Here is a 15570-nt window from a genome sequence, read left to right as displayed (position 1 = left end):
ATATATACACACACACACACACACACACACACACACACATATACACACACACACATTTAACCCATGGCTCCCCACCTGGAACTATCTGCATGACCTCTGAATTCTGCCCAGTCTCTGGCTTCTTCTTGTCATTATGCATGGGAAAGAGCAGGTAGAGAAAGAGGTCCTTTTCTCCCTTTCTCACAATACAAGAACTCGTGGGCACTCCATGAAACTGCTGAGCGGTCGGGTTAGAATGGATAAGAGGAAGTCCTTCTTCACCCAAAGAGTGATTAACACATGGAATTCACTGCCACAGGAAGTGGTGGTGGCTACAAGCACGGACGGCTTCAAGAGGGAATCAGATAAGCATATGGAGCAGAGGTCCATCAGTGGCTATTAACCACAAGGTATAGATAGGGGCTTTGGGGCAAGTGATGCTCTGTCTTCTTGGTGCTTGGGGGGGTCAACAGTGGGAGGGCTTCTAATGTCCTGGCCCCACTGGTGGACCTCCTGATGGCACTGGTATTTCTGGCCACTGTGAGACACAGAGTGTTGGACTGAATGGGCCTTTGGCCTGATCCAACATTGGCGTCTCTTATGTTCTTATGTTCTTGTCAACCAGCTATCCGACTCAAGTCTGGGGTCCTCTTCACCGGCAACATTCCAACTGCTGAACGGCTTCCTTCCAGCCCCTAACTTAAGCAGCTGTGCGTGTAGCTCCATCCACGTATTACACTATCCTTGTAACTGAGTCTGCCTGCGCAGATGAGGCAATCCACTTGGGAACAAGTCTTATAGCAGAAGACCCACGCAATGGTTCAAGGATGTGGGGACATTGGCCCTATGTATGTGAGTAGCTATGTAGCCATCCATCCCAAACCATCAATGCTCAGGTCAGTTAGGCATCCAAGATGGGGGGGATGGACGTTTTTCACTTGGCCATAACACAGTGTTTGAGATTCAAGAGGAACCCCGTATGTTGACGGCAGAGGTCAGAAAAGAAAGAAGACTGGGTTTCAAGGCCGGGTAATGTGGAAGATTTGAATTTTGGATCTGCACAAATGTTCTCTTGGCACTGCAAACTGCGCATCTTGTGTCTGGTTTGCACTTTCTTAAAAACCTTAGCGTGGGTAGGAAGGTGTGGATGGATCCAGGACTCGGATCTTGGAGTTGTAGTAGATAACTCACTGAAAATGTCGAGACAGTGTGTGACTGCAATAAAAAAGGCCAAAGCTATGCTGGGGATTATTAGGAAGGGTATTGAAAACAGATCAGCCAATATCATAATGCCCCTATATAAATCAATGGTGCGACATCATTTGGAATACTGTGTGCAGCTTTGGTCACCACACCTCAAAAAGAATATTATAGCTTTGGAAAAAGTGCAGAAAAGGGAAACTAGAATGACAAAAGGGTTGGAACACTTTCCCTATGAGGAAAGGTTAAAACGCTTGGGGCTCTTTAGCTTGGAGAAATGACGGCTGAGGGGTGACATGATCGAGGTTTATAAGATTATGCATGGGATAGAGCAGGTAGAGAAAGAGGTACTTTTCTCCCTTTCTCACAATACAAGAACTCGTGGGCACTCCATGAAATTGCTGAACGGTCGGGTTAGAACGGACAAAAGGAAGTACTTCTTCACCCAAAGAGTGATTAACACATGGAATTCACTGCCACAGGAAGTGGTGGCAGCTACAAGCATGGACGGCTTCAAAAGAGAATTAGATAAGCATATGGAGCAGAGGTCCATCAGTGGCTATTAGCCACAAGGTATAGATAGGAACTCTCAGTCTGGGGCAAGTGATGCTCTGTCTTCTTGGTGCTTGGGGGGGTCAACAGTGGGAGGGCTTCTAATGTCCTGGCCCCACTGGTGGACCTCCTGATGGCACTGGCATTTCTGGCCACTGTGTGACAGAGTGTTGGACTGGATGGGCCTTTGGCCTGATCCAACATTGGTGTCTCCTATGTTCTTATGATGCACCAGCCAAGAGAAGATGGCGAGAGATAAAGACCGACTCCCCCATGTGGCTTACCTACAATGAGCTGGTGGCAGAGTTCACATGGAATGTGTTTCTTGAAGACGTGCTCTTGGAAGCTGTGTGTCTTCATGGGCTTGAGAGGCGCCAGAGACCGGGGAGTTGCCCTGGGAGAATGGTCTGCCTCCGCGGGAACTGGGGGTGGGGATGGGGGTAGCACAGAATCCGGAGGGCTGAGCAGCACGTCGGAGGGGAGCTTGAACTCGCTGTTGGAGCGCAGGAAGAAATTCTCCACACTTTTGCTCCGCAGGATGGTTTTCAGTGAGAGCGAGCGCTTGAAACGCTGTAGCTGGCGAGGAAAAAGAAAACAGGAAATAAGAGGAGCTCTATCCAGCGTAAAAGTCCGAGGCACAAACTGCCAGACTCCTTTATGGGGTTGCCGGATCACACACCTGTTGGGCAAATCAGTGTTCCCTCTAAGCTGAGTTAGTGTGAGCTAACTCAGTTTTTTAGCCCCCGGCTCACACGCTTTTGTCTCAGCTCAGGAAGGAGGGCTCCACAGCAAACTAACTTATGCAGTAGCCAAATTGCTCGCCCACAGCTTTAATGCTGGTAGCTCACAAAGTAGGATTTTTGCTCGCAGGACTCCACAGCTTAGAGCACTGATGGCGAACCTTTTTGGGACCAAGTGCCCAAACTGCGACCCAAAACCCACTTATTTATCGCAAACACGGCAATTTAACCTGAATACTGAGGTTTTACTTTAGAAAAAACAACTCATACATTAACTTCAGATGATCCAAACAAAGTAAGGAAAGCAATCCCAAATGCTTTCATTTGCTCAAAATTATTTGACAGAGAATTCGACACTTTAATGATGGTCTGGGCCTGGCTAGGGCGATGGCACGTGTGCCCACAGAGAGGGCTCTGAGTGCCACCTCTGGCACCCGTGCTATAGGTTCGCCTGGCTTAGAGGGAGCATTGTTGGGCATCCTCCCCAGGCACCATCTCATGTCTCCAGGAATTTCCCAGGCTGGAGCTGGCAACCCAAGTTGGGAGTCCCGTAACAAGCCTTCCAAACCAGCCTAGCCTCTGCTAGAGGTGCAATTTTTCCAGAAATTCTGAAATAACTGGAAACAAGTGTTTTTGCCCAATTATTTATCGGGTAAGGATTAAATGTGGGGGGAAATTCGAATATATCAAATACATATTTTCTTCTCGAATCTAAACTCATTCTACTGCTCTGACAACGTAACGCAGAAGAAGAAGAAGAAGAGATTGGATTTATCCCCCGCCCTTCGCTACCCAAAGGTGTCTCAGAACGGCTTACAAACTGCTTTCCCTTCCCCTCCCCACAAGAGACACCCCATGAGGTAGGTGGGGCTGAGAGAGCTCTGACAGAAACGGCTCTCTTTCAAGGACAGCTCTGACAGAACTATGGCTTGCCCAAGGCCATCCAGCCAGGTGCAAGTGGAGGAGTGGGGAATCAAACCCGGTTCTCCCAGATTAGAGTCCGCGCACTTAACCATTACACCAAACTGTGTAACTTAGACTATAAAACTGTATTATTTGTCATATGTATGGAATTTAAAATCGTAAAATCGTAAATGATTGAATTGTTTTCTACAAGCAAAATTGCGTATGCACCCAGTACCAGAGAGCGGGAAAGTGCCAGTTTGGTGTAGTGATTAAGTGCACGGACTCTAATCTAGGACAACCAGGTTTTATTCCCCACTCCTCCACTTGGGCAAACCATAGTTCTCTCAGAGTTGTTCTCTCAAGGACAGTTCTCACAGGGTGTCTGTTGTGGGGAGAGGAAGGGAAAGGAGTTTGTAAGCCGCTCTGAGACTCTGAGTGAAGGGCAGGGTATAAACCCAACCATCATGACCACCACCACGCACCCACCTGGTATAGCAAAAAAAGGAGCCATATCTTCAGCCATATCTAAAAACATGCAAATCTGGGCCAAACTAGATGCTCCATTCCGTATTGCTAAATGCGGTGGCTTCTATGGAGATAAATCAAGATGGGCAGCCACGCTGGTATCTGAAGAAGTGACTCACGAAACCTCATCCCCTCCCACAAATTGTGTTAGCCTTTAAGGTGCTCCTGGACTCTTGCTCTTTTCTACCGCTACTAACAACGGCTACTCGACTGGATCTATCCTAGATGCACCACAGAAGATAACCAAAGTGTCTTCTTCCTGTTTTTTTACTCTAACACCGTTCCACAAGGGCAGCAGCGACAGGCAGGGAAGATGCTTAACCTTTCCCCCCACAGGGCTGTTTGTCTTCTAAAAAGTGCCCACAGGGGAAAAGCTCCGTGGAACAGCTGCTAGTGAGGAAAGATGATGAGAAAGGCACATTTCCAGGCAGACGCTTCCAGCCTGCCTCACTGCAGTGATGATAAAGCAAAGGAAACACAGGCAAGAGGCAGCAAGTCACCGCCGTCAGGGCAGGTTACGGGCCCGGCAGAAGGGGCCAGATCCATTCAACAGCAATTGTGTGGACAGGAGCAACGACACAGATGTTGCGATGTGTGGGCTCAGCTCTGGCTGGCTCATAAGTCGCCTCGGGGCTACATTCTCTGATCGTCTTTATCTCTTGCTAGCAAGATTAGCCAGCAGTCTATTCAACATACGGCAAGCGCTAGCGTTTTTAGGCCAGCCAAAGGGATTTGGAAAAGAACGGTTTTTATTGCCAGCTGGTGGGGAAAGGGGATGGCTAACCCCCAGAAGCAGTTTTCAGCACCTGCCCCATAGTGAGACTCAGGAATGAGAAGAATGGGGATATGTGACAATCACTTTTTAAAAACAGCAAATCTACATCCAGTCCAGTGTTCCCTCTAAGCTGAGTCAGTGCGAGCTAGCTCACAGTTGTTTAGCCTCCAGCTCACACATTTTTTGTCTTAGCTCAGGAAGGATGGCTCCAGAGCAAACTAATTTATGCAGCAGCCAAATGACTCGCTCACAACTTTAATGCCAGCAGCTCACAAAGTGGAGAGTTTGCTCGCAAGACTCCACAGCTTAGAGGGAGCACTGATCCAGTCCCCCAGCTAAAAATACTGCAAACGGCAAGACCTTAACCTTGGAGGAGCTTAACTCCAACACCTGGAATCCAATCTAAGCACAGCCTGCAACGGGAAAGGGCTCAACGGCCATGGCATGAGTCAGGAAGCGGCAGGTTAAGCTCAACCATAACTTCACACAGGCGAGACAGCCAGGAGGGCTTGTGGCTCCATAGCAGAGCGTCTGCTTTGCACACAGAGGGTCCTGGGTTCAGTCCACAGCATCTCCAGTTAAAAGGGTTAGGTGATGCGAATGACTTCCACTTGAGTGTTCCCTCTAAGCTGAGTTAGTGTGAGTTAGCTCACAGTTTTTAAGACTCCAGCTCACACATTTTTGCCTTAGCTCAGGAGGGATGGCTCCAGAGCAAACTAATCGATGCAGCAGCCAAATCGCTCGCTCACAACTTGAATGCCAGTAGCTCACAAAGTGGAATTTTTTGTTCAGAAGACTCCACGGCTTAGAGGGAGCACTGCTTGAGACCCTCACCTGAAAACAAAGTGGCTTTGTACGTTCACTCTTTTCTCAGCCGTACCCCCCTGCCTCATGGGCACTGTGGGGGTGATAATGCTGGCTTACCTTGCAGGGCTGTAAGTGAGAATTACTGAGATAATATATGTGGTGTAGAACATTCAATATACAGCTTAAATTGCTATTAGAAAGATCTGGGGAATAGTATACACAGTAAACGTTTATACCATCAGGGAGAGGCTAGGAATGAATTATTCTTTATGTAATTCTGAGAGACATTTTTCTTACATCGAGTCACAGCCGACTGACGGCAACTCCGTGGGGCTTTCAAGGCAAGAGAACGTTCAGAGGTGGTTTGGCACTGCCTGCCTCTGTGAAGCAAACCTGGGAGGTCTCCCATCCAAATACTAAACAGGGTCAACCCTGCTTAGCTTCCAGGATCTAATGCAGTATTAGGTTGTTTTACGGGGTTGTCAGGTCGTACCTGGGTCCTGGCGGAGGGCTCCAGCCCGGCCCTGGAGTCTCCTGGTGCACGCACTTCGCACCACAATGACATCACCCAGAACTGACATCATTGCGCTGGACACGTTGTGCAGGGTATGCTACAGGTGCTAGAGCCCCCCCCCCCGCACAATGTGCCTGGCATGATGTCACCTCTGTGTGATGCCATTGCGCCGAGCATGTCAGGCATGACAGGGCTCTTTGGGGGTGGGGCTCCCCCACTGGTCAGATGGCCGGTGGTAGATTGGGGTCCCAGAAAGCGGGGGAACCCCCACCCCCATTGGGGGGTTGGCAACCCTATTGCTTTACCAACGGGGAACAGAGGCCAAAAAGAATGCTTTACCCCCGCTGGGACCAGGAATTGGCGGCAGGGGTCAGACTTAAATCTCGGCCCCCCTTTACTTCCCACTGCACTGAAGATGCTTGATCTTACCGATCGCACAGCAATGCCATTTTCTTTTAAAAGAAGTGTCTCAATACGGGTGAGGTTGACCAATTGTCAGTTGAAAGGAAAGCGCATGAAACGGCCTCCTACTGAATCAGAACTTTGGTCCTTCGAGCTCAGTACTGGCAGGACTCGGACTGGCAGTGGCTCTCCAGGGTCTCAGGCAGAGAAAAGTCTTCCCCATCACCTCTTGCCTGGGCCCTAGAGACGCTGGGGATTGAACCTGGGACCTTCCGCACGCAAAGCAGAAGCTCTACCACTGAGCCACAGGCCCCCCTCCCCGAGAATGGGAGCTTTAAGAAAACCCTAACATCAAACAGGAGCATAGCAGTGGCATTTTTAGGGACATGAAGCAACTGGATTCATAGAAGAGGCAAAGCGGCTGAGAGATGCTCATTGGCAGGGACGTCTCTGGCTGCCAGGCTATTTCCACTGTGCCCCGGAGCAGGGCACCAGGATGCCTGGTGTGGCAGAGATGTCTCAAGGGGCACATGCCATCGCTTGCTGGCCACCTGCCAGCCCTTCGGCTCAAAGCCATCCCAGGGTCTGACAGACAGATGGAGAGAGCTGCACGTGGAACACTGAGAGAGGAACACCCAACAGGGCAAAGAGACTGAAACTCTTGTTGTATGCTGGGGAGGGAGCAATGCGTTTCCTTCCCAAGAATTCGTGCCACTTGTGGCTCCTTCCAGCAAAGGGCATTCTTGGGCTAGGACCTGTGAGCTCTGGGTGTCAGCTAATGCTATGAATCCACAAGGGTTAAGCTGACACTAAATATTATAAACATAAAAAATTTATTCAGGTGTACACATTTTTTAAAAAACTTAGACTCATTAAAAATATTCACATTCAGACATAAAAAATTTCTCAACATTCATACATAGATGGGTTAGTGCTGTGCAACTGAACCAAACGCGTTTCGGCCCCAAAGGGCCTTCCTCAGTGGTCACAATCCAAAATACAAACTTGACATACATTCAAAAAAAGGTTTTTTTTACATCAGATGTTAAGTACATATGCAATATAAGGCCAGATGTTGTATCCTAAATATTGATTACAGAAAGAAAGAGGGGAAAGGGAAAGAAAGAAAAATTCATTATGGTTTCCCATGTACTTACATTACTACTAATACTACTAATTGAAAAATATTATATATGAAAAGTAAGAATTACCTTATATATTTATTTGTATATTATTGTTGTATATGATATAGCCAATTAAACTCCACCAATACTTCTAAATATAAAAGGGAATGGAAAATTACATAAATTCATATTTTTCCAAATTAGTAGTAATGTAAGTACATGGGAAACTATAATGAATTTTTCTTTGTTTCCCTTTCCCCTCTTTTTCTTTCTGTAATCAATATTTAGGATACAACATCTGGCCTTATATTGCATATGTACTTAACATCTGATGTAAAAAAAATTTTTTTTGAATGTATGTCAAGTTTGTATTTTGGATTGTGACCATTGAGGAAGGCCCTGTGGGGCCGAAACGCGTTTGGTTCAGTTGCACAGCACTAACCCATCTATGTATGAATGTTGAGAAATTTTTTATGTCTGAATGTGAATATTTTTAATGAGTCCAAGTTTTTTTTAAAATGTGTACACCTGAATAAATTTTGTATGTTTATAATATTTAGTGTCAGCTTAACCCTTGTGGATTCATAGCAGCTTTTTGGGTTGAGATGTCCATTTTGGCTATAGGACTGGCCTAATCCTGCCTAGATGAATCACAAACTAGAATCAAGATTGCCGGAAAAACATCAACAACCTCAGATATGTAGCTATGCAGAGGACCTAAAGAGCCTCTTGCTGAGAGTAAAAGAGGAGAGCGCAAAGGTTAGCTTGAAGCTCAACATCAAAAAAACTAAGATCCTGGCATCCGGCCCCATCACTCCAAGGCAAATAGAAGGGGAAGTCGTGGAAGCAGTGACAGACTTCACGTTCCTGGGATCCCAGATCACCGCAGACTGTGACAGCAGCCATGAAATTAAAAGACACGATGGCAAACGTGGACAGCATGATAAAAAGTAGAGACATCACCCTGCCAACAAAAGTCCATATGGTCAAAGCAATGGTATTCCCAGTAATCATGTATGGCTGCGAGAGCTGGACCATAAGGAAGGCCAAGCGCCGAAGAATAGATGCTTTCGAATTATGGTGCTGGAGAAGACTCTTGAGAGTCCCCTGGACTGCAAGATCAAATCAGTCAATCCTAAAAGAAATCAATCCTGACCACGGGTCATTTTGAGGGGGAACGAGCAGGAACGGCGTTCCGGGAGTAACAAGCCCAGGAGTAGGGAATTCGGGCATGCTTGCCTGCCTGCCCTTTGCTTCCCCAGCCAGCCTACCATGGCGGAGAAACTCGGGGAAGTGTGTGTGTGTGCGGAGGTTAAATGTCTTTCTTTCCCTTCCCCATCTGCAGCTGCGGGGCACCTGGAGAAGATCGGGCAGGGAACCCAGGCATGCTTGCGCACTTGCCCTTTGTCAGGCGGCGTGGCACATGCAAATAAATTATGCTAATGAGTTATGCTAATGAGCTTCTGCACGTCTTTTTCTACGAAATGACCCCTGATCCTGACTGTCCCCTGGAAGGCCAGATACTGAAACTGAAGCTCAAAGACTTTGTCCCCCAAATGAGAAGGGAGCACTCACTGGAGAAGACCCTGATGCTGGGAAAGATTGAAGGTCAAAGAAGAAGGGGACGGCAAAGGGTGAGATGGTTGGACAGTGTTATCGAGGCAACGAACATGAAATTGAGCAAACTCCAGAGCACGACGGCAGACAGGAGGGCCTGTGTGATGTGGTCCATGGGGTCGCAAAGAGTCGGACTCGACTGTGCAACTGAACAACAAGAACAATCCTGCAAAATGTCAACTGGAATTCTAATGCATTTGTGTTGCTAAAATGAGGGCATCTCAAAACCAAAAGCTGTGTAATGTTACTTAGGAGAACCAGCCAAGCAACATAAACATTGTGCAAGCTTTCACATGCTACAGAACTCTTCATCAGGCTAGCTGTTAAAGGGGCGGGGAAAGTGAAGGTACTTCGAGGCCTGCCTTGATGGCCTCTTTCAGTCTGCCTTCGGGTCTAATGCCAGGCAGATCTGAACAGGGAACTTTCTTAGCAGCAGCCATTTCAGAGGGGATACAGAATCCATTTATGCCATAACTCAGTCCCCACTGAAGCTCAGACCCAACTCTGGGTTAGGAAATCACTGGAGATTTGGGGGTGGAGTTTGGGGGAGGGCAGGGACATCAGCAGGACATAATGCTGCTGTGGCCCACCCTCCAAAGCTGCCCTTTTCTCCAGGGGGACTGATCCCTGTAGCCTGAGGATCAGTTGTAATTCTGGGAGGCCTCCAGGTCCCACCTGGAGTCTGGCAACCCTCGACTGGGTTATTTTAAAGAAAACAAACCGTTTATAGAGTGACTGCAATTTGCTCAGCGCTTTCTAGGTGAGGCTGAACAGAACAACCAGGCCAGAAAACACAGACACACTGAAAGATCTGTACCATGAAAAAATGGATTCTGTGACTTGGGTTAAGTTGTAAAGGTAAAGGTCTCCCTTGCTCGAAAGCCAGTCGAGTCCGGCTCTAGGGTTGCGGTGCTCATCTCTGTTTCAAAGCCGAAGAGCCAGCGCTGTCCGAAGACGTTTCCGTGGTCATGTGGCCGGCATGACTAAACACCAAGGCGCACGGAACGCTGTTCCCTTCCCACCGAAGTGGTACCTATTTATCTACTTGCAATTTCTTGCTTTCGAACTGCTAGGTTAGCAGGAAAACTAAATAATACAGGGCTGCAAAAATCAGAAAATATATGCTGTTTAAATAAGTTAAAGTGATAAGCTTTTTTTTACAAGGTTGGAGTACAAAAACACAGTCCGTTTCAAATAAACAGAAGTGGTTTTTAACGAAGCAAATGATGTTAACGACGTTCCTTCTTCCGAACAAGATAATTTCCAATGTTTTGTCTCATCTATAGGAAGAGTAGAAATGAAGCCTGATGCTCACATATTTTTTCTTCATGGGTCAATAACAAAGCACAATTGCTAGTAGAAAATTCATTTCGGGCGCGTTACAGTCAAATGGAATGCCTACTCTAGACCTGGCGTATAGGCAAAGAGCATCGGCAATGTAAAAAAGCACCTCGCGCCACTGCCCTTCGCAGTAAGTCCCACCGGTGGAGACTGAGTGATATCAAATGTCAATTTGTGTGTGTTTGTGCGTGAGCATGTGGGGGGGGGGGAGGACACCACAAAGCGGCAGAAAGTCTTCCAGCACACCTCCAACGGAAACAGTCCCCCAGTGCCTAGAACGTGGGCACGAGACATTGTCTATGGGACAATGGGGAAGACACACAGCATATGTCCAAAGTGCAGAGAACAACAAGAAAGCCCAAGCTGAAGAGAGGCAGGTTATGGGTGCGTGTGTGCGCGCACATGCGCACACTGAATGCCTGCATATGTAATGGGAGCTGGTTTTCTGCTGCATCAGTGGGCAACTTGGCTTAAAAGCTTTCAGCCCCAGTTGCAGCCACCAGGGAGAGGGAGGGGGGCCCTGCTTCCTCTCTGGACCTGGCTGGCTAATGGAAGCTGCAATACCTCTTAAGGGCGGGCAGGCGGGCAGGCGGGGGGGTGGGATTTCTGATGGCTGGTTCAGAGGGGGAGAGCTTGTCAAAGGCAGCCAGGAGCTGCTCCAGGACAGAATGGTGCCCCGGTGCTTGCTCAGGCAGGGACCTGAAAAGTTCCCACCTTGTTAATGGACCAGATGCTCTGCATCTATTGTTTACCTCCAGGGGCTCCATAGTGCATAGCAACGAGGCCCATGGCCAAAGTACGTGCAGGCTGCATTCAGTAGACAAGGCTGAAGGGGGGGATGTGGGGAGAGAAAGGGGTGTGCGTGTTCACTGCCACAAGAGGTGGCGGAGGCTACAAGCATGGACGGCTTCCAGAGGGAACTGGATAAACATATGGAGCAGAGGTCCATCAGTGGCTATTAGCCACAAAGTACAGCAGACCAGAAGGTCAGTTGTTCGGCAGTTCGAGACCCGAGTGCCACGTGACAGAGTGAGCTCCCGTCTCTGGCCCCAGCTCCTGACAACCTAGCAGTTCGAAAGCAAGAAATTGCAAGTAGATAAACAGGTACCACTTTGGTGGGAAGGGAACAGCGTTCCGTGCGCCTTGGCGTCTAGTCATACCAGCCACATGACCATGGACCATGTCTTTGGACAGCACTGACTCTTCGACTTGGAAACTGAGATGAGCACTGCAAGATCCGGATGCTGGAGGCCCAGAGCAGGGGCAGGAGGCTTCTCCGCAGAATCTGGTTGGCCCCCTCCTCTGTCCGCTGACGACTGGGACAGAGCCAGGCCCTTGCAGCGTATCAGCCCCCTGTTCATTCTGTTGCCCTAAACCAGGGGTGTCGACATCATCTCTTATGAGGGCCGGATCTGACATAAACGAGACCTTGTTGGGCCGGGCCATGTGTGTCATAAAATGTCATGCCAAGTAGCGGAGATATAAACTTTATGAAGAAAAAGAAATTGTTCAAGAGTTTCTGTTCCTTGCCTCCACCATCAACTTAAAATAAAAACATGCTTAAAAAATCAGTAAAGGTAAAGGTTCCCTTGCTCGAAAGCCAGTCGAATCCGACTCTAGGGTTGCGGTGCTCATCTCCGTTTCAAAGCCGAAGAGCCAGCGCTGTCCGAAGACGTTTCCGTGGTCATGTGGCCGGCATGACTAAACACCAAGGCGCACAGAACGCTGTTACCTTCCCACCAAAGTGGTCCCTATTTATCTACTTGCAATTTCTTGCTTTCGAACTGCTAGGTTGGCAGGAGCAGGAACTAGAGACGGGAGCTCACTCCATCATGCGGCACCCGGGTCTCGAACTGCTGAACTACTGACCTTCCACAGCCTGCAGTTCAGCGTCTTAACCACTTGAGCCACCGCAGCTCCTTAAAAAAATCAGTACTCTTGCACTATTTTGCTTATTTAACAGTGTCTGATAACTGACACCTCTTGGTCTGAATTATTGCCTCAAAATGTCTGTGCTGTTGCAAACTTGAGTCTGCTGTTCGGGTGTGTATCTGTAAGCTGCAAACCTACAATGACGCAGCAGCGGCAGAATTGGAAGAAGAAGCAAAAGACAACCAGTTCCCTTGCGGGCCTGATAGAAGCCCCCCCCGGGGGGGGGGGCCTAATCCGGCCCCTGGGCCACATGTTTGACACCCCTGCCCTAAACCGTTGCCTGGGTTGGTTGGTCTGAACCCAGTTCTGGGGGCGGGTGAGGCGTGGAGGGACAACTGCCAACTGGCCGGGAAAACAAAAGCCTCCGGTCCCTTTGAATAGAAATTTAATATGCAGAAATGGGCACCTGAAGCTCCTCACGGCATGGAGCTAAGTAATAACACCTGACAACCGGCCGCAGATCCAACTGATATTAGAGGGGACTGGTTTAATTCCTTGGGTGGAGGAAAGTGGCACTTGCCATTTATATTTTTTTGAGACTTCAACGGCTGTTAAAGGTACAGGAACAAGACAAGGCAAGAAGGAGGTGATCTCCCTGTCGGAGGGAGCGACTCAGTCTGCCTGGACACTGGGGAGGGGGGGCACTACACCACTCTAAGGGTGCCTAGGTGTGTTACCTCCTTGACTGGGATGCCTCTCCTTGTCTTAACCTGGAAGCTGCCCTCTGACCCCTCCTCTCTCTATCGCTTTGTCCTCTCCCTCTCTGCACATGGCCTTCCAGGCAGACACATGCCTCCGCAGGTCTCTCCTGTAGAGATAATATGCCCCTCATCCTCTCACACACGTGATGCCGGACAAACCGGCCACGAGTTGCACGGAAAGTATTCTAGATTAGGGTTCTCTCTCTCCTTTCGATTCCGGCCTGAATGTGAACTGCATCTACTTGAATAAATGTAAGTTTACTCCTCTCCTCCCCCCTCCCATATACTTCTTAGGCGATCAGTATCCCGGCTTCTCTGACTTGGCAAAACTCTGCTATATTAACCAACTGTCCCAATACTTCCTTCCCTCCCCTCTGAATACACACACACCACACACGGCTGCATCAGACAACAAGCTTTCTGCTGCATGAAGGTCTCTGCTCTAGGGGCTTACGAAAGTGAAGACAGCCACATCAGATCTTGCGCTTGCTATCCTTTGCAAGTCCACTGATAGTTCCCTGTCCCCTCCAGTTATTTAAACCCTGCCTCTGAAGTGGGACAGGTAAGCAAAGGTAAAGGTAAAGGTTCCCTTGCTCGAAAGCCAGTCGAATCCGACTCTAGGGTTGCGGTGCTCATCTCCGTTTCCAAGCCGAAGAGCCAGCGCTGTCCGAAGACATTTTCCGTGGTAATGTGGCCGGCATGACTAAACACCAAGGCGCATGGAACGCTGTTACCTTCCCACTGAAGCGGTACCTATTTATCTACTTGCAATTTCTTGCTTTTGAACTGCTAGGTTGGCAGGAGCTGGAACTAGAGATGGGAGCTCACTCTGTCATGCGGCACACTCGGGTCTCGAACTGCTGAACGACCGACCTTCCACAGCCTGCAGTTCAGCATCTTAACGACTTGAGCCACCGCAGCTCCTCAAATGTAAAGGACTAGAAACTTGAAGCTGGTGAAGAGAAAGATAGGGAATCATGGGGTAAACATAAGAACATAAGAGAAGCCAATGCTGGATCAGGCCAATGGCCCATCTAGTCCAACACTCTGTCACACAGTGGCCAAAAACACCAGGTGCCATCAGGAGGTCCAACAGTGGGGCCAGGACACTAGAAGTCTTGATATTTGTTCCTAGAGTCAGGACTGATGCACACGAAGTAACAAGGGGGACAGAAGAGCCTCTGAGCATGTGGAGAATGCTTTTTCTCTCACTGCTGTACATCAGCAGCAGCCCCACCAACGCACACATCTATGAGCAGCTGGGAAAATGTTTCCTCTTCTTTCTCAAAAGGAGCATTAGCTAGCCAGGCACTCTTGTCTCGGGGAAAAATCTGTTGATGTATGCACCACAAGTTCCAGAGCTCTTAGCAGGAAAGGGAGGCTATAAATAAAGCAAATAAATAAATCTGTCAAGAGAGCTTCGGAGTTCCCCCTGCTCAGGGAATCGGTGGCAGAGCAAGGAAGCGGGCTGCATAGATGGGGGGAACACTGTCTAAAATTCTGGTGAGAAGATGGGACGAAAGGTTTTGAAAGACAGGCCGGGGCCGTTAACCTGCCGTTCCAATTAACATACACTGGTGAGGCACTCAGTAGAATAGAAGAAGAAGAGAAGAGATTGGATTTCTACCCCGCCCTTCACTACCCAAGGGAGTCTCAAAGCAGCTTACAAACTCCTTTCCCTTCCCCTCCCCACAACAGACACCCTGTGAGGTAGGCGGGGCTGAGAGAGCTCTGAGAGAGCTCTGAGAGAAACTGCTCTTTTTCAAGAACACCTCTGAGAGAACTATGGCTTGCCTAAGGTCATCCAGCAGCTGCAAGTGGAGGAGTGGGGAATCAAGCCCGGTTCTCCCGGATTAAGAGTCCGCGCACTTAACCACTACACCAAACTGACTTTTGCCAGTCTGCTCTGGAGTTTGCTCTGGAGCTATCCTTCCTGAACTGAGAGAAAAATGTGTGAGCCGGAGGCTAACATACTGTGAGCTAGCTCACACTAACTCAGCTTAGAGGGAAGACTGACTAGAGCAGTGGTGGCGAACCTATGGCACGGGTGCCATCGCCCCAGCCAGGCCCAGACCATCATTGAAGTGTCGAATTCTCTGCCAAATAATTTTAAGTAAATGAAAGCATTTGGAATTGCTTTCCTTACTTTGTTTGGATCATCTTAAGTTAATGTAAAACCTCAGTATTCAGGTTAAATTGCCGTGTTGGCACTTTGCGATAAATAAGTGGGTTTTGGGTCACAGTTTGGGCACTCGGTCTCTAAAAGGTTCGCCATCACTGGACTGGAGCACTGGTTTTTCTTTTCCAAAGGGAAAGCACAAGTCCCACCAGGATCTGGCAAAAGCTGCTGCGTGTGACACAGAACTGTAGGCAGGGAGAAGCTGACTGGCAGGTGGAAATGGGAAGAAGCCAAGTTTCTCTTGCCCTGGAGCGAAAAGCATTGAGATATTCCTGC

The 15570-nt window shown here is 48.7% G+C and overlaps 1 protein-coding gene across 1 annotated transcript in view; it reads right to left on the bottom strand.

The window, feature by feature from the left end:
* STAC2 (SH3 and cysteine rich domain 2) overlaps positions 1 to 15570 on the bottom strand; it is a gene marked incomplete at its 3' end in the record, with an annotated part of 61511 nt that overhangs the window by 19038 nt on the left and 26903 nt on the right. The window contains exon 2 of the mRNA XM_015413875.1: positions 2016 to 2307. Within this exon, the coding sequence (XP_015269361.1) occupies positions 2016 to 2307 (292 nt within the window). The remainder of the gene's footprint in view (positions 1 to 2015; positions 2308 to 15570) is intronic.

Source organism: Gekko japonicus, unplaced genomic scaffold (genome assembly GCF_001447785.1).
Source record: "Gekko japonicus isolate JY-2015 unplaced genomic scaffold, Gekko_japonicus_V1.1 scaffold1407, whole genome shotgun sequence".
NCBI classification, from domain to species: domain Eukaryota; kingdom Metazoa; phylum Chordata; class Lepidosauria; order Squamata; family Gekkonidae; genus Gekko; species Gekko japonicus.
The sequence above is the reverse complement of the archived record's forward strand: the minus strand, read 5'-3'. Positions and strand labels throughout refer to the sequence as shown.